We start from the raw sequence: 25,312 nt of genomic DNA on the forward strand, positions 1-25,312 counted from the left end.
CCAGATCGCGTCAATGTACTGCAATAGATGCCGATAAGAATCGTCTGACAGATTTGCTAACAGATTTACCGTGATCAGGTCTCGACCCGGGGCAGTGCCCCTGCGCATTTTTTTCAGTGCTGCTTTCAGATAGCACATTTCAAAAGGGCCATCGATGTGACTGTTTTCTCTACCTGCATGTTTATATGCGTTCTTGCTGAGACCCTTGGAGCGACATAGGTATCTAGCACACAAAGCATCAGCCAGCTGGGATTTCGTTCCCTAAAAACTGTGCAGGGCTCGACGGAGCTGCTTTTGCGCTTCTCCTCTGGTTTGGGTGGGGTCCACGAGAGTTCGAAAAAGGCACCATGCTTTCGTTGTATTCATTTCTTTAGCTACAACATTGCACCGTTCTATTCAACTGGATTCCTTCAGCTGTGCAGCATATTCCTCCGCTTTCTTACTCAACTCGGCTATTCTAAGTTTAAGCTTGCGGTTGAATTTGTTTTTCCGCCATCGTTTAGTTAAGCTTCTGCGGGCGTCCCAAAGGTGGAGCAGGTACTTATCGATGGCGGGGGTGTTTTCCGTTGTCGTTATAGTTTTAAGACACTTGGAATTGGCTGCAAGGAGCTGTTTTGCCCATCCCGTATATCCTTCCGCCCCTAGCACAGAGGGGATCACCTGTGAGCGGAAGGCTGTCCAATCTGCCAGCTAGCTTGGCTCCATGTTCTACGGCCTATGTTGGCGGAGAGTGTGATTCTGAGGAGACAGTGATCACTGCCGAGCGTTTCTTGTAAGTTTTCCCATGTTGCGTAGGAAATGTTCTTAGTCAGTGATAGATCCGGGCAAGTATCTCAGTTTGCAGAACTCCCAGTTCTAGTGGGTTTCATCGGATTTGTGAGAAGCGATAGACGAAGAGTGGATATGAGTTCTGCCAATTTCCGTCCCCTGGGCACTTCGAGGGTGTAACCCCAGTGATAGCTGGGGGCGTTAAAGTCACCTAAAATCATCAGTGGGTACTTATCTGCTTCCTTAATCGCTTTATAAAACGTTTCGTTGAAGACACATAGCCTGGATTTAGGAGAATTTTATACATTCAGAATGTACAAGCTAGGATCTCGTCTTTTATGAGGAAGGACTTTGACCATTGTGTATTCATGCACCTCTGACAGATCAAGGTCTATCAGACAAGCGGTATACTCCTTGTGTACGAGAACACAGGTGGACGCACTTCCCTGAAATGAGTTGTAACCAGGCAATTTCGCCTGTAAGCCGGTTTCTTGTAGCACCAAAACTGCAGGCGTAAAGTGTTGATTCTGCAGGAAAAGGTTAAAAGTGGCCCTCTTTTTCCTAGCTTTCAACCCCCTGCAGCTCCACTAGAAAATATCGAGTTGCTGTTGTTTGGATCTCTTATTATTATGTTTAGAACTGCCTGCCATCATGAATTTATTATTGAGGAGGTGTCATTTTCACCACTGCAGTCAGCGTGGGAGCCTGGAGAGGCGTGGCGGACTCAGTTAGGTTTGTTAACGGTTGGGCTATGTTGCTCTCGGATTCAGAATTTGCCAGGTTACGATGAACTATTTTGCGTCGGGGTTGTTCCGTTGTTTTAATGCTAGTTTTGAGTTGCTCCAATGGGGGTGTGAGCCAATTTTTAATGGTTTGTAGTACACTGGCTGTGAGAATTGGCAAAACGCTCTGCTTGAGGTCTTGCATAGCCGCTTGGACTGATAGGTTCAGCTACTGTGGAATAATGTCTTGTACTGTAAGCTTGGTTTGTTCTGGGATTATTTTGCTCTGCTCCTCAAGTTTAGTCTCTAGTCTGCTTAGTCGACCTTCTATGTCCTTTGAAGCACCTACTACAGTTTTAGACACACTAGTGTTACCCGATACGTCTGACTGAGTGTCCTGCTCATCGTCCAAGCAGTCGGAGGTGTGCATAACCACCGGTTCCAACGGTGGTGGAAGAGTAGCAGCGTGTGACGCCTTCAGCACCCGATTTTCGCGTTCCAGAGTTTCAGCGCGTTTTTTCATGGCTTCCAATTGTTTTAAAATTTCAGGATTGAACTGGGAGGCAGTGGTGGTGGTGGGAGACTGAGAGGAGACCCCTAACCAATTGCTCACCTCTTTGGGCGGGTTTGCCAGTGACGGGAAATCCTCGGCACCGAAGGTAGGCAGCCTGGACTTCTGTCCGGCTGGGGTTGATCGGCTTGGGCTTGTTATGCATGGGCTTCGCTTTTTCGTCAGTCTTGAGAGGTACTGAGGGCTCTTCTTGCTTGTTTTTAAGTCCATGTTGCCGCTGTGGTAGAGCGGGCTTGCATGCCTTCCGGAATTTTCTGACACACTGCGCAAAGCCGGTGAAATGGTTTTCCCCGCATATAAGGCACTCGGGTTGACAGTCGTGCTTCGCTGGGCCCTCCAGAGCGAGTTCCACCTTCGCACCACAGTGAATTCACCACTGATTGTCCGGATTGGGGCATGCATCCGGTCTAATGCCCACCATTCCACCCCGGTAACATGCCGGAACCGTTTTCTTGTAGTAGCGCACTGGCACGTTTTCACAGCAGTAGTGAATGAATCTTGGAACGCGGCGTCCTTCGAAGGTCACCACTGCAGCGTTGGATGTCCGCAGTTTCCGCACATACAAAGATTCACCGTCGATCCACTCGAGCTTGCGTCGAAGGGATTCCGAAGTTTCATTGTCTGCGACGGTGACGACACCCTGGCAGGTTTCTCCGGCTGATTTCAAATGTCGAAACGGTACCTGGCGGTCCCTGATCGTCAGTGTGATGTCCCCGATGAGCTTCGATGCCAGGCTTTCCGTTTTCACACCTACAACAACGATGTTGTTGTAGGTGTGAACGCTGGTATCACACGGAGATACCAGCGTTCGTTGTGCTGCCGCTAAGGCATTGCACTGCGGTGCCAATCTCGCCTGGGCTGAGCGCAGCGTGCAGATCTATGGTTATTTTTGGTTTAAGCAGAATAACCAACTCGTCCGACCAGATTCGAGGCGTGTGTGTTGGCTTCCACGTCGCCAGCTGCCGCGGGGACTCAACGCAAGCTGCGGGTGTTGATCCTGTTTTGCGAGCCTGTGGTTGGGCGGCGGCCGTCGAGCCTCGGGGCTTCATTTTAGCGAGCGAACCATGATCTGAAGACATTCGTCTTCACTTGGAATGGGGTCTTCCCGCGTTTCTGCCACCTCGATGTCAACCCACTGCATCGTGCTGGGGTCGCAGCCTGTCTTCGTGGACGCTGCCATGGCTGGGGAGCCCGGGTGTAAGCGTCGTCGGCGTTGGGCTCAGCCGGGCTCGGGCATCGCGTGATGTTCAACCAGTCGTAGATTGCCGGAAAATGGGCCTACCTAGATAAAATAGGTATCCAGAGGTTGCTGACGACTTCGCCAAAACGCTGAAACCCGTTTCTGTGGGTATTTGCCAAAACTCTACAACTTTCGTTGATTTCCGACGGAGGCGACGTGACATGCGTCTGACTGTCGCCACGAACACTTGCATGGGGTACCTGTAGCAACATCCCGACGTGTAGGCTCCGCCCCTAGTCCAAAGCTCGCCAGTGCCCTCTACGATCATGTGACAACTGGCACAGCAACTTCAAAGCTGCCTCAGAGCTAGAGTGTACTAGAAGTGTACACTGTATCAGAGCGCAGCGCGTCGGGAGAGCCTCCCGCGAGTAGCCTACGCACCACGACGTCGCAACAAGCGCTCGATTATGTCGATGGCGCCTATTACGGTTTACGAATATGCAACAGGTCTATAAGACGCCCCATCAAATATCGCACGCTCCGCCTTGAACTGCGGCGTAAATGAACGCCAGAGCTCAGGGGGGGAAAATGACTGAATAATATGCTGCAGGCTGTACTGAAGGACTCGGCAATAACTCTTACCAGCTGAAATTTCTTAATGTGCACCTAAGTGCAAGGGTCTCCCTCAACATTATTGTCATAAAAACACTCCAGTTTATTAGCGCAATCCGCTAGCCGCAAAGTGACCAGGCCACGTACAAACTTTGGAAGTTAAAGTTTCTTACTTCGTTTACATTTTGTTAGCATAGTAAACGGATAAAACAATTAAATCAAATATCTCTGACGAAAAAGGGTCATTCGAAGCCAAACGTCCCCGCTAGTTTAGAGACAATTTGAAGTGTATTTAAAAAGTCTTGCTGATTTGGCTGCATTGAAAACAGTTAACTAGTAGCGTGTACTGGAGAGACAAATATGGACACGTGAGAGCCTTCCGAGTTTCACGTTAAATTTTGAGTGTTGTTATTATGACTTATGAAAATACGGTTTTTGTTTACAATACTAAATTTGGGTTGGATATTAAGCCACGATGTTTGTGTAAATTGTGCGCAGCTGAATAATGCTACCGCGATTTGCTGTCATATACTCCTCACAATTTTTTGCGGAATCTTTCGATTGATTGATTGATATGTGGGGTTTACCTTGCGGAATCTTTCATGTTTGTATTCCTTGTATTGCGATATTACGTTTTAGATGAATACCTGAGTAAGCCATGCTTACACAACGGGAGGCATATTATGCACGAAAAGTGTTTTTAGACCACTAATGTTTATAACGTTAACGCTAAAGAATCTCGAATGCTATGAGGCAGTTATCACGTTGGTTAGTGTACACCAAGGGGTGCTCCAAGTAAAAATCAGCATTGCATGAGGCAGCGCCCGAACAAAGCAGGCGCTGCCTCAATGCCCGGCTATGCGACCACAGCGGTGTAAGAAATGGCACCGGTGTTTTCGTTCAACATCGGCATTGCGGCCGCTAATTACCTTCATTTCGTAATTTTAGGATTGTATCCCGTGTCAGAACGCAGCTCATTCGCGAAGTCATTGATGCTGAGTCGACCGAGAAGCTTTTTAAGTGTGTGCTTCGAGCCTCACTGTTAATCCCTAGGAAATAATAGCTCGTCTTTTCGACAGCGGCATCTTTTTAATTGTGACTGTTGTTCCTTTCAATGTTCATGCATGCAGCAAATTTGCGGTCATTCTTTTTTTTCGTGGAATATCTGCATGTGCGATGTACACTGCATCGATATATAGGCAGAATAACGGGCACAATAAGTATAGGTGAACGTTTGCATTGGGTGTGCCTTCTCTGTTGTCCGTGTCTTTTTTGTTTCGCAGTCATACTTAATTTACCAAAGATGTGGTTTCTTTCATTTCTGTGAAACTTTTTGTTGTTTTCGTTGTTGTATAGGCAACATTAACGTGGAACCAGCCAGCCCCACCGTAACTGCACGCCTTCCAAGAGATAGTGTGTTCTATACATATAGCTCTCATAGGCTCCACTGTGATATAAAAGATAGGAACTGCCATTACACCCAATGAAAAAGTTATTTGGCTTACGACAACATAGTCTATTTTAATAACATATTGTAAACTTCAGCGTTATTTTACGCAGAACTTTTTCTGTTTGTCAATTGCAGATGCCAGCTAACTGAATGCACACTGTCCCGGGATTGTGACGTTAACGAAGGCAGCAGCAAATGTGTCCACACTAAACTTCTTCTTTCGGCGATCCTGTGCCCGCAAAATAGAAAGCCAAGGTAAAAGCAATTCACGCTGCACGGGGATAAAACGTAAAGTCCCTGGATATTTTCTGTACTTGGGGACTTCATGATAGCGCTGAAGCGCATCGGCATTTACACATGTGCCATCGAAGATTCCAGCGTTGTCGCTATAGCGGTTGCATAAAGAAAAAATTCTGATCTTGACGGTTCCCGGTCATTCCGGCGCGGTTTGCGCAAGGCAGCAGTTCTGCCAATGATGTGGTAGCATAAAAATAAAGAAGAATGTGTGACGAAACAAAGCCTAACTTTGTGTGCATATATACACCTAAAACATTAATATAAGAGTTTACTTCATATAAATGCTCGTAATTGCTACAAGCATTGCACCACTTCTTCCGTACGGTGCAACGAACATCATTATTTATATTCAGAATTAGTGCTCATTGCTGTCCCAGCTGTCAGTAAAGTCTTTCGGGTGAAACTCTCAATCTTCTGTATGATGTTTAGAAAATGTCAAGCGATCATAACAATAACACTCAAAGATAAGGCAGACGAGGTAAGTGAGCTATGTATTTGTATCCGATGATTGAATGTCAAAGATGCATCTACTGGCGCATAGCTACAGCAGGATAGAACCTAAAGGAACCGACAACCAATTTTATGGTACCTAAAGATGTTTTTGCGCAATTAAAATATCACCAGTGAGCGTGAGTCTATAATCACGGGATGGTAAAGTGAAAAACACCGTGAAACATTTGTATTCAGACTTTATCTATCTGTAGCGAATGTGTAGCTGCATATGCTATACTCAGTTGCTCCAAACAGCGAGCACGAGAGTGGTTTGTGTTCTAGCGTGGTTGTTAACTGCACGTGCATGCACCCCATGCACAGGCACCACGGCTCGGCTTCATCCGCTGGCGGCTGCGACGGCCGTGCCACATCACGCTGTGCAACTCCTTTTACGCTGTACACAGCGCAGAATTGACCGGGGCTGGATAACAGTATACATACTCTAATTTTGAGCACTGGCACGCTTGACAGCGTTATGCTACGCCACTACGTTGAGCAACGTGATCGACGGATATATTCCGTAATCCTGCTTCAAGGCTGCGTGACATGACGGTTTTGTTGCCGTTAAGCACGGTTTAAAAATGTAAATCCTAGTCACAACGCAAGAAGAGGGCTGGAATCTATCACTCATGGTGTTTTCATTCCTGCTAGGCCCGCCCAGACGACCGAGGCGCGCTAGCTGATCACCTCCACGTGCACTCGGCACGCAGTGTCCTTCGAAGGCAAAATTACCGGCCGCCCATCCTATGACGCCAGTACTGCGTGCAGGCCTATCGGGGCAGAATTGTAGGCTCCCGCATTTCAGAAGGAAATGCCATGGACATTGAAAGTTGTATCCGACTATAGTTCTGTTACTCGTCTCATACAACGCACTGTCGGAACTAGCAAGAGGACAACCACGGCACTCACCAGCGTGATGCAGCGGATGAAGTCCTGCTGCTTTACACGGTCCTTGCTGCTGCCCTCCTTAGGCACGATGAGCACGTGGTGGAAGCGAGCGGGCGAGCCGTTTGAGCAGCTGTATTCGCCGGTGTGGGACACGTGAGCCGCTCGCACGGTCAGCGTCAGTAGCTGCGCAAGGGAGGTATACTTCTTCAACGACTCGTAAGTGAAGCTTAAATTCTGGTCTGTACTGCACGGTAGGCTGGGCAAAACAGCTGCATGGATAAAAATCCTGATTGATTTGTGGGGTTTAACGTCCCACAACACCCACATGACTATGGGAGACGCCGTATTCGAAGTCTTCGGAAATTTCGACAACCTGGGTTTTTTAACGTGCTACGAAATCTGAGCTTACAGCATTTTCCCCTCCAACAGAAATGCAGCCGCCGCAGGCGGAATTTGAACCCGCGGAACAAGGCTTAAACCAAAGCGGACTCTTGGCGAAATTTTTTTTATTGGGTAGTAGAAACATGTAAATAGAAAATGCTCCGGTCTTTAGGTACGTTGGCCTGACCTGGTTGGCGCGATGGAACAATAAATTTCAGAATGTCCTTCTCTGCTCCGTTCAAGTTCACGAAAGTGAGAAAACTCAAGAAGCTGCGTGTAGTGTTTTTCCCGAGCATAATAGAGATAATGAAATTCAGACGAATCGTCTGCGCCAGACGGTGTCGTCGACGGAATTCACATCTTTGGTTTCTTTTTCTCGTCCGGCGATATGCTTAGTGTCTTTCGCACAAGCAGCGTTGACACTGCCAGAGGGCAACGGAAACGTCTCAAACAAGATGGAATATAAATAGGCAAGCTCACGCCTGCTAGGTACTAGCAGTTTGCACGGCCGAGCATCGATCGATCTAAACGATGACGTGTAAACGCGCGTATGATGTTCCCCTTTTGAAACCACTGTACCATGCGATGCGGAGCTGTATAAGTTCAAAATTGGTGCAGCGGCGCTCCCAAAGCTCCATCGGGCGATGACGTCGTCACCATGCACCACCTAGAAACGCGTTCCAAGATGCAAAGGAGGAACAGAGGTGAAGTGGGCAGGAACAGGAGAAGAAATTAATAAAATGTTGGGCAGATCCCACGCATAGTGGGAATCGACTTAATAAGGACTCAGCAAGCAGCAGGCCTAAACACAATTTTTAGCCAAGCTTTACGACTTGAATTATCCTTTTTTTTTATAAATGGAGTGCCGTACACAACGTGTGCTCGCGAGGCACATCGACTACACTGGCGCTCGAAGTGCATGTTAGTCCTGGTCTGCCGTACCTTAGAATTCATCAGTTCTGTAGAAACAAAATGAATGCTACACTGCGACTATGTGAATATCGTACGTGTCACTCCTTAGTGGGGTGGATAATCGCTTTATTATAACTTGTTGAGTCATAGAAGCACATATGCAATGTTTATTACGCTGCTCTAAAAGCTGAGTCAGCACGGCAGTCACAATGGACGGTAGTACGACACGAAGCCTGTACTATAGGAGCACCCATCGAACGTTTATTGCATGCTCATTAAGCTCTGTATCGACAGCCTACGTTGCACCGGCATGATGTTACATAGAATCTTTTCCCGAAGCAGTTTCAAGACCAGGCGGAGCTCTGCTATGGAATAGTTGGCTGACATGCAGAAACCCTGCGTTCAGTTCTTCTTCGCATTCGTCGGGTCAACTCGGCCCATGCCACATTTTTTTAACGCTGTCACATTTAGATTGCCTATTTTTGTTCTCTCCTGTATGATTTGACATATGATTTTAGGGGCGAAGCTCTTTAGGGTGTGGGTTAGTCCCGCGTCCATCGTAGTAGCCACCCCTGCTTCTCCCAATGGCGAAGCAGAGTGGCGGGCGCGTTGAAGACGAGTGAGCTCGGCTTGCTTGGCTCGCGTCTCGTCGCTGTTACGCGCGCGCCGTCGGCATTCTCGAACGCGATCGGACGCATGGACGCATGCACGGAAGGATAGGCACACAGACAGACACACGCACGCACAAACAGACAGACAGACAGACAGACGGATGGACAGACAGACATCCATGCATATCCGTGCTTGCGCCCGTGCGCTAGTGCATCAGTCCTTACGTGCTTCCTTGCATCCATCTGTGCGTCCGTCCATGCGTCAATGAGTCCATCCATGCGTCCCTCCATCCGTCAGTGCGTCCATGCGTCTGTTCGTGCGTCCATCCATCCATGCGTGACCGCCCGTCCGCTTCACCCCACTAATCATCGTTCCCCTCGTGCATATGCTGTCATTTTTTAATCACCTGTGGCACTTACTCGCATAGCACGACCCGTAGCATACGAGTATATGTGCCGCAAGTGACTGTAGGAAAAGGTTTTATGACGCACACAACATAATTGTCAGGCTAGTCATGCAACGGCCAGGCAGTCATCTTCGTCATACCCTTATGTCCTCTTACGTTAAATTTGGTAGAAACCAAGCTATAAACGTGACCCCGAGATCACTCAGGCGTAGGCGGCTAGACATATAGAAACGGTCGAAAATTCTTTGGTTCGATACGAAATGTTTCGCATTTCAGAGAATATAATTGATTGGTGACGCAGCATTCGTACCACGGTATAAGCTTTCCGAACACGGGCATCATAGCCACCCGGCTATCTAGGCACGCTGGCAGGTTTATGGGAGCCTCATGCTTGCGAGACTGTGGGCGAGAGAACGAGAGTACAGAGAGAAAGTTGGAGAAATAAGCACACACACACACACAGTGTATGAATTTGTACTTTTCTACATTAAACTTAGATTTCCCAGGCTTACCTTTCCCTCTCAATGTCACGGCCGTTCGATCTCTCCCTTTGGTGTGGCCTGCCGAGTCGTTTCCCGAACGAAAGAGCGCGCGTGAAACGAAAAGTTGACTGACTAGCCACGGCGGGGGGTCAAAGTTTCTACAGGGACTAGAAGCCAAATTGGAGGCGAGTCGACGTGGCTTCAGCGTTTCTTTGACCAAGCAAGGGAAACACGTTCAACAGTCATTGCCAGCATTCATGTATTCAGAATATATACTATTAATAGCCGACAAAAAGGAACATCTGCAGGAATTGATAGACATCTGTGCTAATTAGGGAGATAGGTTAAATTTGAAGTTCAGCAGAAAGAAATCGGCAATCATGATTTTAAATCACATTGAAAGCTGTGAGCATAAGATACAGGAAGTCACAATAGAAATAGTGGATAAATACAAATATTTGGGCCTATGGATAAATAACGAGACTGAGTACCTAAGGGAGCACGAAAAATACGTAATGACTAAGGGTAACAGGAATGCGGCAGTAATGAAAAATAGGGCTCCGTGGAACTTCCATAGGCATGACGTTTTGAGAGGGATTTGGAAATGTGTCATGGTCCGGGGTTTTACGTTCGGTAATACAGTCTTGTGCATGAGATCACAGGTTCAAGTTAGATTGGAAATAAAACAACGTGGCATAGGTAGACTTGCGTTGGCAGCACACAAGAGCACTCCTAATCAGGGGGTACGGGGTGATATGGGATAGACATCGCTAGGATGCAGGGAAGCTAGCAGGAAGGTAGAATTTGAGGAGCAATTCAAAAAGATAATAGAGGGGCGTTGGGCTAGGAAAGTTTTCAGTGACTTGTACATGAAGAATGATGATAATAAATGGAGGAAGCAAACTCGAAAATTGTCAAACAAGTTAGACAACAGCAGAACACCAAGGCTAAAGGAAACATTGGTTAAGAAGAAGATGAAGGAAACAGAGAGGGACACGCGGAAGATTGGAACGCTTAAGAAATCATTACTGGAGACCTACTGAAATTTCAAGGAAAAAAATGCAAAAAAAGACATCTACGATAATTTTCGAGGTAGTTCTCTGCTGTTCGGGGCCATAACGGGAGTGTTGCGGACCACGGCGTACCGAGCAAAATACGAAGGCACAGACACGGTATGTACTGCGTGTAGAGAGGAGGAGGAAACGGCTGAACATATGACATTGTCTGTAAAGGGCTCCGCCCTTTAGTCGAAGGTAATGGCGCCGAATTTTTCATGGCACTCTGGTTTATACAGGGACAGTGAAGGCAAAAAGACTTTAAACGGGTATAAATGATTCAAAGGATGGTAACTGATTGGTGCCTAGGATCAAGGCGCGAGTGAAATTGAATTCTTCGTGACATAGTGATAGTACTTAACTTTATGGCTAGGTAGCGTTAGCCACCGCCCAATCTAAAGGGCACAGCCGGATACACCCATTCATCCATCCGGAATCGCACTTTCACCTGCTTGCACCGCGTCCCGCGAAGGGGTAATCTCACTCATCCTCCCTGATTTGTGACAGTCGTATCCTGCCGTCGTTCGGTCAACATACGATGTCATTTCGTTCTTGCATGCTGCTGTTATGGAGAAGCTATATACTGAGTATATGCCAGGCAAACTGGCTGTAGTTCTTGGTAGCTGGGTAAAAAATATACTGTAGCATTTTTAAAAACCATTTCTTCGCAAAGCCCTCAGTTTGTCACATTTTGCAACATTTGAGAGATAAATTGTCTATATGTGAAAATTTACCCGCAGGGGCGTCTGCGTAAGCGGGCGTTTGGTGTGTAGCGACACCACGGACCCGAGCTAACGGAGGAATGGGGGGGGGGGGGTCCTCATCAGGGAAGGATTGGCCACCCTGGTTCAGTATGTGGCCACTACATCTCACATGAATACGTCAATTAAATCACGGCCCTCCGTCCCCAGCAGCTGCGAAGCAACTGACCACGGCGGCAGTCAGATCTGCCACGCAGCAGAAGGTGCTAAAAATCTCTGGATCCGGACAGGCCACCATTGGAACCTGAACTTTGCAACGTTTAATGCTAAAACCTCATCTTGAGAGGCAAGTCTAGCTGTACAATTCAAGGAGCTAGAAGGTGTTAAATGGGATATAATAGGACTCAGTGAGGTTAGGAGGACAGATTAGGCCTATACGATGCTACAGAATAGGAACCTCCTTTGCTATCGGGGCTTGGCTGACGGAAGAGAACTGGGAGCGGGGTTCCTAATTCACAGAAACATACCTGGCAACATAGAGGAATACTATAGCAATAATGAAAGGGTGGTAAGCATCGTAATTAAACTCAATAAGCGTCAAAGCAGTGAAGAGGAAACTTGGGATAGGTAAAAATCAGATGTATGCACTAAGGGACAAAGAAGGCAAAATAACTATCAATATGGAAAGGATAGTTAAAATAGTGGAGGCGTTTTACAGAGATCTGTACAGTAGCCGGGACAACCACGACCTTAAGACTATAAGATTTAGCAGTAACCCAGACGACACCCCACCAGTAATGATAGAAGAAGTCAGAAAAGCCTTGGAGAACATGTAAAGAGACAAAGCTGCCGGTGAAGATCAGGTAACATCAGATCTGCTGAAAGATGGAGGACAGATTGTGTTTTAAAAACTAGCCACACTGTTTACGAGGTGTCTCCTGACGGGAAAAGTACCAGAGTCCTGGAAGAATGCTAACATCATCTTAATACATAAGAAAAGAGATGAGAAGGACTTGAAGAATAACAGGCCGATCAGCTTGCTCTCTGTAGTATACAAGCTATTTACAAAGGTAATTGCTAACAAAGTTAAAAAAACATTAGAATTCAATCAACCAAAGGAACAAACAGGATTACGAACAGGCTACTCAACAATCGAACACATTCATACTATCAATCAGGTAATAGAGAAATGCTCAGAATATAACCAACCACTATACATAGCCTTCATAGATTTCTAGAAGGCGCTTCATTCAGTAGAAATATCAGCAGTCATGCGGACATTGCGGAATCAGGGCGTCGATGAAGCATATATGAACATCTTGGAAGAAATCTGCAGGGGATCACCTGCTACCATAGTGCTTCATAAAGAAAGTAACAGAATACCAATCAAGAAGGGTGTAAGGCAGGGGGACACAATCTCCCCAATGCTATTTACCGCGTGCTTACAGAAGGTTTTCAGAAGCCTAGAATGGGAACAGTTAGGGATAAGAGTTAATGGAAAGTACCTTAGTAACCTGCGCTTCGCCGATGACATTGCATTGCTGAGTAACTCAGGGGACGAATTACAGCTCATGATTACGGAGTTAGACAAGGAGAAAAGAAAGGTGGGTCTTAAAATGAATCTGCAGAAAGCGAAAGTAATGTACAACAACCTCAGAAGAGAGCAGCGCTTTGAGATAGGTAATAGAGCACTTCAAGTTCTAAAAGACTATGTCTACTTAAGGCAGGTAATAACCGCGGAGCGGAACCACGAGATAGAAGTAACTAGAAGAATAAAAATGGGGTGGAGCACATTTGGCAATTACTTTCAAGTTATAACCGGTAGATTGCCACTATCCCTCAAGAGGAAGGTATATAACAGCTGTATGTTGCCGGCACTTATCTACGGAGCAGAAACCGGGAGACTTACAAAGAGGGTCTCGCTTAAATTGAGGACGACACAGCGAGCAATGGAAAGAAAAATGGTAGGTGTAACCTTAAAAGACAAGAAAAGAGCAGAGTGGGTTAGGGAACAAACGGGGGTTAAGAATACAATAGTTGAAATCAAGAAGAGGAAATGGACATGGGCTGGGCAAGTAGCGCGTAGACAGGACAACCACTGGTCAATAAAGGCAACTAACTGGATTCCCAGAGAAGGCAAGAGAGTTAGGTGGAGACAGAAGGTTACGTGGGCAGATGAGATTAAGAAGTTTGTGGGTATAAATTGGCAGCAGCAAGCACAGGCCCGAGTTGACTGGCGGAACATGGGAGAGGCCTTTGTCCTGCAGTGGACGTAGTCAGGCTGATGATAATGACGATGTGAAAATTTACGAAGAATGATTACTTATAACTGAACTGTCTGGTAATACTTGATTGTAATGAAGTACCCATTTATTCCTGCTATATATATATATATATATATATATATATAGATATATATATATATATATATATATATATATATATATATATATATACTCAACAACTGAAATAAAATTTCTAGACGTCCACGTAACAGTAAAAGACGAGTCATTAGCTACTAACGTTTACAAAAAGCCTGCAGACAGCAATACCTTTATTTCAATATCTGTCACCCTCGTCACTGCAAGACATCGATCCCGTACTCCCAGGCTCACCGATTCAAAAAAATTTGCTCCCGTTCCGAAAACTTTGAGGCCAACACAGAGAACTTGCGCAAGGTACTTTCAAAACAACATTATCCTCCTTCCATAGTCAACGACGCCATACACAAAGCGGCAAACCAAGATCGCCAGCGGCTACTTGACCAGCAGAAAGAATTGAAACAAGAGGGACGAAAGAACTTAGTTTTAACATTTTGTAGCTACCCCCTAACGTAAACAAAATTCTAAAGAAACACTTTAACATCTTACAACAGAGTGAACGACTATCAAACGTTTTCCCTTCCCCTCCACGAGTGGTATATAGACGCCCCAAAAACATTAAAGATTATCTTGTGCGGTCAGAAACCGATAAAACGTCTATAACTGGATGTCAACCATGTGGCAAAGCTCACTGCAAGATGCGCCAACACATACAGGTAACCAACGTTGCTGAAAGCACACAATCTGATTTCAAGTACTTCATTAATATAAACCTTAACTGTGATAGCACCAATCTAATATACCTTCTCGAGTGCGCAAAATGCGGTATTCAATACATAGGACAGACTGACACAGCCTTTAGCATCCGCTTCAATAACCACCATTCACATGTTCATTCACTTCCGGATCTGCCTCTGTCTCAGCATATTAACTGCGGAAACCACCCACTTGATTCCATAAAGGTCACACTCTTACAAAGCGGTTTCTCTAGCACAAGGGAACGTGAACAGCGTGAATCATACATGATTTATAAATTTAATACATTTAAAGCTGGTCTAAATAACACTCCAGGCATACTTTCTTCAATTCGCGCTCTGGTAGATTCGGGATAATATTTATCCCAACCAAACGTTTTAGTTTTCTTTTTTCTTTCCTTCTTCTTCTCTCTTTTTTGGTTTCCTTAATTTTCATTTTTCTTCTGTTCTGATTTCGCCCGGAGCACGTGCTCGGGCGTGCGGCATGGGCATGTGCATTCCGAGAAAGGTGGACCACTAAACGAAGTAAAATGACACATCCAATCCCCGAGGTAAAAACTTGAAAAACAACCTCGAGTATATATTTAATATTCTTGAGCCACAGACCGAAGATCGTAGCTGCCTGGCATGTGCCTATCCTGCACGTGCGGAGCTTTGACACGCGTAGCGCTTGTTTGCTGTTCTTCTCTCCCTTTTTTTTCCTTTTTCCTTTTTTTCTTTTTTTTAAATTTATCACACCGTTCTGACATAGCTCTCCTCACCAAGCTTCAAGAGCAACTATGGAGGGGGAGAACAGGTGGAATGCGACAGCGACAGTGATCGCAATGATTGTACTGTGGTATTCTTTACAAGCTACCGGGAAAGCTGATGAGAGGTGAACCTGAGAAGTCAAACTTTTAATCACTGGAATTTGCTTAATTTAGCCCCCTGGACCAAAAAACTTGCCATGATTGTATGTTGTTTACCACTCGTTTTTTTTTTTTTTTACAAAATGCACTTGCCCTTAATAGTACGCAAACGTGGCCGTTTGACTGCTTATCAGTGTATAATGAGTGGTATTGCCACTGGCCCAGGTGCATTTTTGTTTTGTTTTTATGTTTTTTTTCTCTTTTTTTCTCTTTTTCTGTTTTTTTAATGCACGTGCTATGCGTAGTACGCACACCTGGCCGTTCGGCTGCCTATCAGTGCATGATGGGTAGTGGGCCACTGGTATATGTAGATTTTTCTTTTTCTCCCGCTTTCTTTTTCGCTTTTTTTTCTTTTTTTCTTTTTTCCCTTTTCTTTTTCTCTCGCTCTCTCTCGGCTGGAAGTTGGCAATAAAACGCGTCGGAGCCTACTAAATTTCGTTTGATGAAGATCGGTCTCCGATCGAAACGTCACCAATAAACAGTTTTTTAGAGGCGTATACTTAATTTTCCTTGATTCTACGGCAACCGAAGCCAGACTCTTTATAATCTATATATATATATATATATGGGCGCTTGCGCGAGCATGCGTGTGTAAAGCGTGCGCATATATGCGCATGTCTATGTATGTGCTTGCACGCGTGTCCATATGGGGGGGAGGTCCGTTTCGCGCGTGTGTGCTCGGCTTTTGTATCTGCGTGTATCGCGTGTGCATGCGCGTATATATATATATATATATATATATATATATATATATATATATATATATATATATATATATATATATATATATATATATATATATATATATATATATATATATGACGAAGGAGGCGTGATGGCTGTACGATGAACCATTTATTTTTCTTCGTCTTCCTCCTTCTCTACCATTCCACCACACCGTTCTCGTGTGGTTCGTCACACGCTTCCCCCCTCCCCCGAGAGAGACGTAGGTGCAGGGGTGGATGATATCGTTTAAGTCTCCCGACATGAACGATGTCAGTCTGGTGACCGAGTGGAGCCACGCTGCGGTCGATCTCGTAGTTAACTGCCGAAATCTTGCGTATGATCGTATAGGGTCCTTCCATGATTGCACTGAGTTTGCCGCGGTTCGGGTGCAAGGTTTCATATAGAACAAAGTCTCCCACTTGAAGCTCTAATGGAAGGAACTTCTTGTCATATATGATCTTATTTTTCTCGTGATATGCTACTGAATTGCGGACTGCGTTTGTACGAGCTTCCTGCAGATTTTCGGTAACGCCTGGAAGAAGATAGGGATACGATGGTGTGCCATACATAAGAAAGCAGGGTGGGTAGCCTGTGACTTCGTGAGGTGTTCTATTGTACTCGTCAACAACGTCCGAGAGGAGACGCGGCCACGGTTTTCGGGGTTCATTGTTGATCTTGCATCGGAGGCGAGTAACGACCGTCTGATTAGTGCGCTCGTTTAGGCCATTACACTGCGGGCGTTGTGAGCTTGTTAAAAGCTGATGAATATTGTTGTGCTTGAGGAACTGCTTAAATTTGCCGGCAGTGAATCCTGTGCCGCGGTCGGAAAGGAACTTCCGCGGCTTTCCAGCAGCGAAGATATTCTTCAGGCAAGAGATGTACGCGTCGCAAGTCTCATTCTTGTGTGCGAAAGCCCAGACATAACGGGTAGCATGATCAACGGCTAAGTGAATGAATCTTTTGGATGAGCCGTAGTTGCCAAAACCTCCGACAGTGTCCATGGCCAGAAGATCAAACGGTTGTTCCGCTGGTGGCAAAGACTCCAAGGAACCAAATCGTTTGTTCTTCGGTTTCTTGCAGCGCTGGCAGGTATCGCAGTGGCGTATGTACTCGCTCACGTCGGTGATGATGTCGGGCCAATAGTACTGTGGAGAGAGAAGCCGCAGCGTCTTCTTTACCCCAACATGACTGAAAGCGTCATGAGCTTTTTGGAGAAGAGAACACCGGAGGGCAAAAGGCACATAGACTTTTCGTATTCCCCTGGCTGTCACTATACTCAGTTCGTTCTCAATGGTATGCTTTCCGGGTGGTTTGTCGTTGTCATGCTCTCGCAGTTGCTCAGCAGATAGAAGTTGAACTACCGGGCTTCGAGATAGTGCATCAGCTTCAATGTTGTCAATGCCCTTTTGGTGTTTGATGTTCACGTCGTACATGGAGAGTTTCAAGGACCACCGGAAAAGTCGGCCTCGGGGATTCTTGATGCTTTTAAGCCATTGCAACGCTGCGTGATCGGTGATCACAGTGAAAGGTTTCCCGTGTAGATAGCAGTGCCATTTATCGATGGCGTCAATAATTGCCAAACATTCGAGTTCTGTGATGGCGTAATTAATTTCGTGTGTTAGTAACTTCCGTGAATGGTATGCGATTGGGTGCTTTCTACCTTCATCATCAGCCTGCTTCAAGACGGCGCCGATACCTCTGTTGGATGCATCGCAGTATAGCACACAAGGCTTAGTGGCATCGTAGATGTTAAGGATTGGCTCTTCCGTCACGCATTTTTTGAGCTGAGTGAAAGCCAGTTCACACTCCGCATCCCAGTTCCAGGTGGCGTCTTTGCTGAGCAGGCGCGTCAGTGGGTGAGCGATTTGACTGAAGTGGTCGATGTATCGCCGGTAAACATTGACAGTGCCGAGAAAACGCTGCAACTCTTTAGGGCGTGATGGTGTCGGAAACCGTAAGATTGCGTCCACGTCGCTTTGCTTTGGAGTGACGGTGCCATGCGAAACCTTGTGTCCCAGGTACTCAATGGAGGTTCGAGCGAATTGACATTTCTTTGATTTCAGCTTGACGCCTTCGCTTTTGAAAGCTTTCAAAACGCCCTCCAGATGCCTCAGATGGTCTGGAAACGTGTCAGAGTAGACAACAATGTCATCGAAGTAATTCGTGACGTTCTTCGAACGGTGTTTTGCCAATACGAATTTGACAGCCCGTTCGAAGGTGGCCGGAGCATTCCGAAGGCCAAAAGGCATGACGAGCCACTCGTAGTGACCGGTACGTGTGACAAACGCCGTTTTCGGAATGTCATCAGGGTGAATCTTCACGTGCCAGTAACCTGACGTTATGTCTAATGTGGAAAAGTACGCAGATTTCCCCAGAGAATCGAGAACGTCATCGATGCGAGGGATGGGCTGATAATCAGGCACCGTCAATTCGTTCAGCTTGCGGTAGTCGATGCAGAAGCGCGTGCGTCCTTCCCCTTTTTTCTCTGCCAGAAGTGCTGGCGCCGCGTATGGGGAGGTAGATAGTCGTATGACACCTTGCTTGAGAAGCTCATTGATCTGTCTGTCCATTTCAACGCTGTCAGTTTCTGAGCATCGATAGGGAGCTCTACGAATGGGAACATTGTGGTTGAGATGAATGCGATGCATTTCGCCGTTGATGCACCCAATGTCTGTATGTGACTTGGAAAAAATGTCATCGTACTTGTGGATAAGCTGCTTCAATGCCAACTGTTGAGTTTTATTTAGATGTAGTACATCACAAACTTCAACACCTTGCAAAGACGTGCCCTTGTTAACCGTGGTTTGGTTCTGTGTACGAGAATGGAGGATGTCTTTCCCTTGGCGTTGAGTCATAGTGTCAAGGTCCAGCGACAAGTTAAAGAGGCAAGCACTATCCAAGCCAAGAAGTAAGTTGCTCTTCATGCCTTGTAGAACATGAGCCTGAATTTCTCTTGTCACTTTTCCTATCTGTACCTTTAGAATAACGCGACCCAAAGTTTTGGTAGATGATGTGACTTGTTGAACTGAGATGCATGAATTCCTCATTATTTACAGGTGAAGTGCCTTCAGCACTGCTTCGTTGATACAGGTAATTGTAGCTCCGGTATCAAGTGTAGCGCTGACAGGGTACCCGTTAATGAGGGCATCAAACTGAATTACATGAACTCTGGGTCGCCCTCCTCGTTTCCCTGGTTGGTGGAGAGGGCGGAAATGCTTGCGCGTCGTGGGCATTCATTATGCCAGTGCATCTGTCGGGGTAAGCCATCCATCGCGCAGTGTTTGCACTCACGCACGGGTGTTCGTACCGGGGAATTACGTGGACGCTGACTAGTTCTGTCACTTGTTACGTTAATCTGTGTATTCCGAGCTGGTGGAAAGCGATGTAACTTCATTCTCTGCATGGTTGACTCTACACGAAGTGCAGCTGTAAGCCATGCCTCTGGTGTAGACGAGGTAAGTCCAGCAAGCGCCATCTCCATATGCGCAGGAAGGCCGTCGATGAGCCCTGATATAAGCTGCGTGTCCTTTAAGTCGGCGAGGCGTCCGACAGACATTTTTTTATTATAGTATTCCTGCAAGCTCTGACCTGTTCGCAACCGGCAATGGATGAATTGGCGAAAAGGATCCGCGACGCCGCTCGTAAAGCGTCCCTTCATGCGTTCACATAGGCTCTCCCAAGACGCGTCTGTGTCGAAAACCTCGGTGAGAAACCATCGGAAAGCCTCACCTTCAAGGTAATCGGAGAAGTAGCACAGCTTGTTTCGCTCCGTCCATGCTGCGGCCGCAGTCCTCACCTCAAAGAGTCGGAGCCACTTGTCAAAGGGGACGTCTGTAGATGCTCCCGAGTACTTCGGGATGTTGATGACTTGCTTGGATGTGGCCATGATGAAGGGCACGGTAGATCCTGTCGACTAGTGTGACGAAGGAGGCGTGATGGCTGTACGATGAATCATTTATTTTTCTTCGTCTTCCTCCTTCTCTACCATTCCACCACACCGTTCTCGTGTGGTTCGTCACATATATATATATATATATATATATATATATATATATATATATATATATATATATATATATATATATATATATATATATATATATATATATATATATATATCGGGAATAAATAGGTACTTCATTACACGCAAACAGTATACTCCAAAATAAGTCGCGGAAATAAAGGCGTCGCGACAAGCAAGTAAGTATGCACGGTATATCTTTATAAATAAAATACACATTAACCTTAGCTATTTCGTCGACACTTAATTCGGAGCCACTACGTTTTAAATACTTCCAATGTCATTATTAATGCAGTGTTGAGTTGTCGTACAAGTGGGATCAAGTCGAGGATCTTTCGCTTCATTAATTGCTTCAATCAGACAGCCAAACATGCCACATGCATCTGATGGAGCGCATGCATGAAAAACCATCTACCTCTAAATAATTACCTGTCGGGCTAATTAGTTCTACACGATTGGCTTTGACATATTACCGCGAACCAGAGGGGTGGCGCACCAGCCCGTGCTCCCCCACCCCGAAATTTTTTTCGCCATGGCGTACAGAGCGGAAAATGACTATTTCAAGAAGGTGCCCTCTTCAAAACCAAGTCTCCCCCCACACCAAAAAAAAAATTCTGGCTACGCGCGTGCCGCAAGCATATCAGATATTGCTCCACTTTATGCACAACGTCGGTCTAACGGCGCAAATACACGCATGTGTAGTTCTTTTTTTCGTTTGAGAGAAACTGAGAAAAACATACTTTTTCTACCACCAATATCGTTAAACTTGCTCCAAAAATTTTCGCTAGCATGCCCATGTTTTCAAAATACCTAAGAATCCACATATATAGCCCACTATCGCCCGTATTCAGGGATAAATTTGGATTTCATTGGGCTTGAATTAGCCCGTAAAAAAAGTAAATTGCAGCGAATGAACGATACAGACAGTGTAGTGACAAATACGGACTCTCCTAAAGAAACGACGAAGAAGACGTTTGTTGTCGCGGAGGCTCGTGCTGCTGCAGCTGCTGCAAAACCACTGGCTACTGTCTCACTGCTGTTAGGCCCACTAAACGGTTGCTTCATCCCAGCATGGCGTCTAACAGTATTCTTACATTTGGAGAAGGTGCTGGTTGTCTCAAACGGGAACTCCGTTCCCGGACTCCACCTCAACCCCCCACCTCATCAATGCCTGACGACATGACCCAGCTACTTGCAGTCATAATCCCATATGTCACCTGTTCCGGAATGCCACGACAGCTAGATCCAGTGATTTTCAACGCGACCGACGACCAAGACGTCGAAGACTGGCTGCCGCAGTATGAAGCGGTAAGCGCCCACAATAAGTGGGATGACACAGACAAGCTCGCTTATTTTAATTTCTACCTCGCGGGTGTGGCAGAATTGTAGTTTAACAACCACAAAGCGGAAATACCCTCTTGGTCAACCTTCAAGACGCACTTTGCAGGCAGGTCGCGGGTTCGGATCCCGGCTGCGGCGGCTGCATTTTCGATAAAGGAGGAAATGTTGTAGGCCCGTGTGCTCAGATTTGGGTGCACGTTAAAGAACCCCATGTGGTGCAAATTTCTGGAGCCCTCCACTACGGCGTCTCATAATCATATGGTGGTTTTGGGACGTTAAACCCCACATGTCAGTCGCTTTGCAGAAGTCTTTGGCCGACCTGCTGTTCGCAAGCTCCGCGCCGAACAGCGCTTGCGCTGCCGCGCACAGCGCTCTGGCGAGACCTTTACCTCGTATATTGAGTATGTTCTGGACCTCTGCCGTCCTATCGATTCCGACATGTCTGACACTGAAAAAACACGGCACATCATGAAAGGTACCGAGGAGGACGCCTTTCACATGATCGTTGCAAAATACCCACAAACCGTCGCCCAGCTTAATCAGCACTGTCAGAGTTTCGACGAGCTGCGGAGAGAGCGGATTTCTACTCGACGTCCAGACCTCGACATGACCTCTACATCTGGGTTAACCATTGGCGCTCTTTCCTCCGAACAAACCACGTTAATGCAGCAAATCCAGCAGTTCGTCCGAGAAGAAGTTTCGCGCCAATCGTCTCTTGTGCCGTACGCCCCGACCAATGCGCGCACGCTGACCCCAACGCTTCGCAAGGCAATCGAAGAGTAAGTTTCTGACGCCCTGTCTCCCACAAACCATCCTTCGCCTATCTCCACCCCTCTCACATACGCTGAGGCCACCAGACAATCGCAGCCGTCACAACCAACCGTCACGGATCTTGCTAGACAGCCCCGTCCCCTCTACGCAGCGAGTCCACCTACCCGTCCCCACCCACCTCTTGTTCGCCACCCCGCACCACCATAAACTAACCCTTGGCACTCTCGGGACAACAGGCCAATTTGCTATTTCTGCCATCTTCCCAGTCATGTAGCATGCTACTACCGTCGTCGGAATTACAACCCAACTGCTGGTGAGGCGACTTACGACGCCTATCGTCCAGAGCTACCACAGTCGTCTTCGTTCCCCCCACGTCGGATCAGTCGCCGCCACGTCGCCACGGCTTCGACAGGAATCGGTCGCCCACACCACGGCGCCACTCTATTTCTCCGATGCTTCCTCGATCACCACCTGTCAAAACGGAAAACTGACCATCGCAGTTCCCGAGGCAAGAGCTGCGCACATATCGTAACCTTCAAGGCCTCCGTTTTTACCTGCTAATGAAATAACTGTGCCTATTGATGGTGTACCTGCAAAGGCGCTCGTTGATACTGGTGCTGACGTGTCTGTGCTAAGTAGTGAACTGTGTCGCAAGTTAAAAAAGCTTACGCTGCCACTTTCCGATTTCTCTCACCGCACGGCCACTGCGCATCACATTCAACCTTCTGCAGCGTGCACAGCTCAACTGGTCATCCAAACTATTTTGTATGTAGTCGAATTCATTGTGTTTTCCCCATGTTCACACGATATCATCTTAGGCTGGGACTTCCTCTGCGCTCATCATGCCGTCGTTCACTGTGCGCGTGTCGAACTTGAGTTGTCGACGATGTGTGAACTGTCCCTGTGTGAAGCGCCGATGTCCGAAAGACCTTCTTTCAAGCCACTATCTTCCCGAGTCACAACGGCCGCGGACACTCACAACCCTCCTCTATCCTGTGTTCTTGTGCCACTCTTCTGCGACGACGCACCCTCTGTCACCACCCTCTTTATCCCCTCCGACGCCTTCGGCTCTCACAAAAGCTTCCTTCTCCCGTTCGTAGTTGTCACCGTAGAAAACTCGCGTGACTCCATTTATATAACAAACTCGCTTCCTTCCCCAGCCATATTATTCTATGGCGAAGTCCTCGGTCACTTTGAGGAAATTGATTCGGTCTCATCCAGTCACCCACCTGATGACTTGCCATCACCTCACTTAAACACCATTACCTCTGATACCACTCCCACTTCATCTCCATAGGTTTTTTTGCCATCGATTGACCCTTAACTTCTCGCTGCTCAGCGCACCCAACTCCTGGCCCTACTCGGTCACTTCAAGATGTCATTTGACCATAGTCAACCCTCTTTGGGTCGCACGTCTGCCACCGTTCACAAAATCGGCACCGGTAGCCATGCACCTTTGCGCCAGCGCTCATAACGAGTTTCTCACACTGAACGCCGTGCCATTGATCATCAGGTGAACGATATGCTTCGACGTGGCGTGATGCAACCTTCAAACTGCCCTTGGGCCTCTCAAGTTGTACTGGCGAAAAAAAAGGGATGGCAGTACAGATTTTGCGTTGGTTACAGGCGTCTTAATAAGACCACGAGAAAAGATGTTTATCCGCTGCCCAGAATCGATGACGCCCTCGATTGCCAGCAATGAGGAGAGGTTTTTTTCCTTCTTTAAACCTTCGATCCGGCTACTGGCAGGTCCCTGTGAGTGAAGCCGACCGCTACAAGACTGCGTTTGTAACGCCTGACGGATTGTACGAGTTTAACTAACGTCATGCCATTCGGCCTCTGTAATACGCCTGCCACATTCGAGCGTCTCATGGACAACATCCTTAGATACTTTGAATGGAACACATGCCTGTGCTACTTGGATGACGTTGTCATTTTCTCGAAGGACTTCGACTTCCACCTCAGCCGCCTCGCAAGCATCCTGACTTGTCTTTCGGACGCTGGACTGCAGCTGAATTTGAAGAAATGCCACTTTGCTGCCCGCCAGCTTACCATCTTCGGGCATGTTGTTAGCAAGCATGGTGTCCATCCTGATGCAGCCGAGCTTCGCGCTGTCGCCGACTTTTCCAGGCTGGCTGCACTAAATGAACTCCGTAGCTTCATGCAATATCTCGTATTTTCGCCGTTTTGTGCGCGATTTTGCGATCATAATCGCACCCCTGGGGCAGCTGCTTGCCGGCAACCAAGTCATCTCGGCGTGGTCCCCAGCATGCGACGAAGCATTCGCCTCTTTACGCCATCTTCTGAAATCGCCACCTATCCTACGACACCTTGATCCAGACACCCCAATCAAAATCCATACGGAAGCTAGTGGAGTTTGCCTCGGCGCTATTCTCGCTCAGCGTAAATCTCGCTTCGATGAGTATGTTGTGTCCTACGCTAGTCGCACCCTCACCAAAGCGAAAAAAACTATTCAGTCACCAAGAAAGAATGCCTTGCCATTGTTTGGGCAATCACAAAATTCCGACCTTACGTATATGGCCGCCCATTTTACGTCGTGACTGATAACCACGCATTGTGTTGTTTGTCATTAAAAGACCCATCTGGTCGCCTAGCTCGCTGGGCACTACGTCTCCAAGATTACGACATTCGTGTAATTTATCGGTCAGGCCGCAAGCACTCGGACGCCGGCGCTCTTTCTCGCTCACCACGTCCCCACAATTATGTTACAGCGTCTGTTTGCAGCTGCGAATGTTTTTCACTTGAACATGCTGATATGTCCACTGAGCAACGCCAGGATCCATGGATAGCGTCTTTCTTAGAGTACCTTTCTCAGACGTCTCCACGCACCGACAGCAGTTTACTTCGACGAACTGCTCGCCATTTTACCACCCGTGACGGTCTTCTGTACCGGCGAAACTACCTATCTCATGACCGCAA

The 25,312-nt window shown here is 47.0% G+C and overlaps 1 protein-coding gene across 1 annotated transcript in view; it reads right to left on the reverse strand.

Annotated features, from left to right (window-relative positions):
• Nucleotides 1–25,312, reverse strand: part of LOC142775796 (neural cell adhesion molecule 1-like) — a 79,059-nt gene that overhangs the window by 42,786 nt on the left and 10,961 nt on the right. The window contains exon 2 of the mRNA XM_075877893.1: nt 7,002–7,163. Within this exon, the coding sequence (XP_075734008.1) occupies nt 7,002–7,163 (162 nt within the window). The remainder of the gene's footprint in view (nt 1–7,001; nt 7,164–25,312) is intronic.

The sequence above is a fragment of the Rhipicephalus microplus genome, chromosome 1 (assembly GCF_043290135.1).
Source record: "Rhipicephalus microplus isolate Deutch F79 chromosome 1, USDA_Rmic, whole genome shotgun sequence".
In the NCBI taxonomy this organism is placed as follows: Eukaryota; Metazoa; Arthropoda; class Arachnida; order Ixodida; family Ixodidae; genus Rhipicephalus; species Rhipicephalus microplus.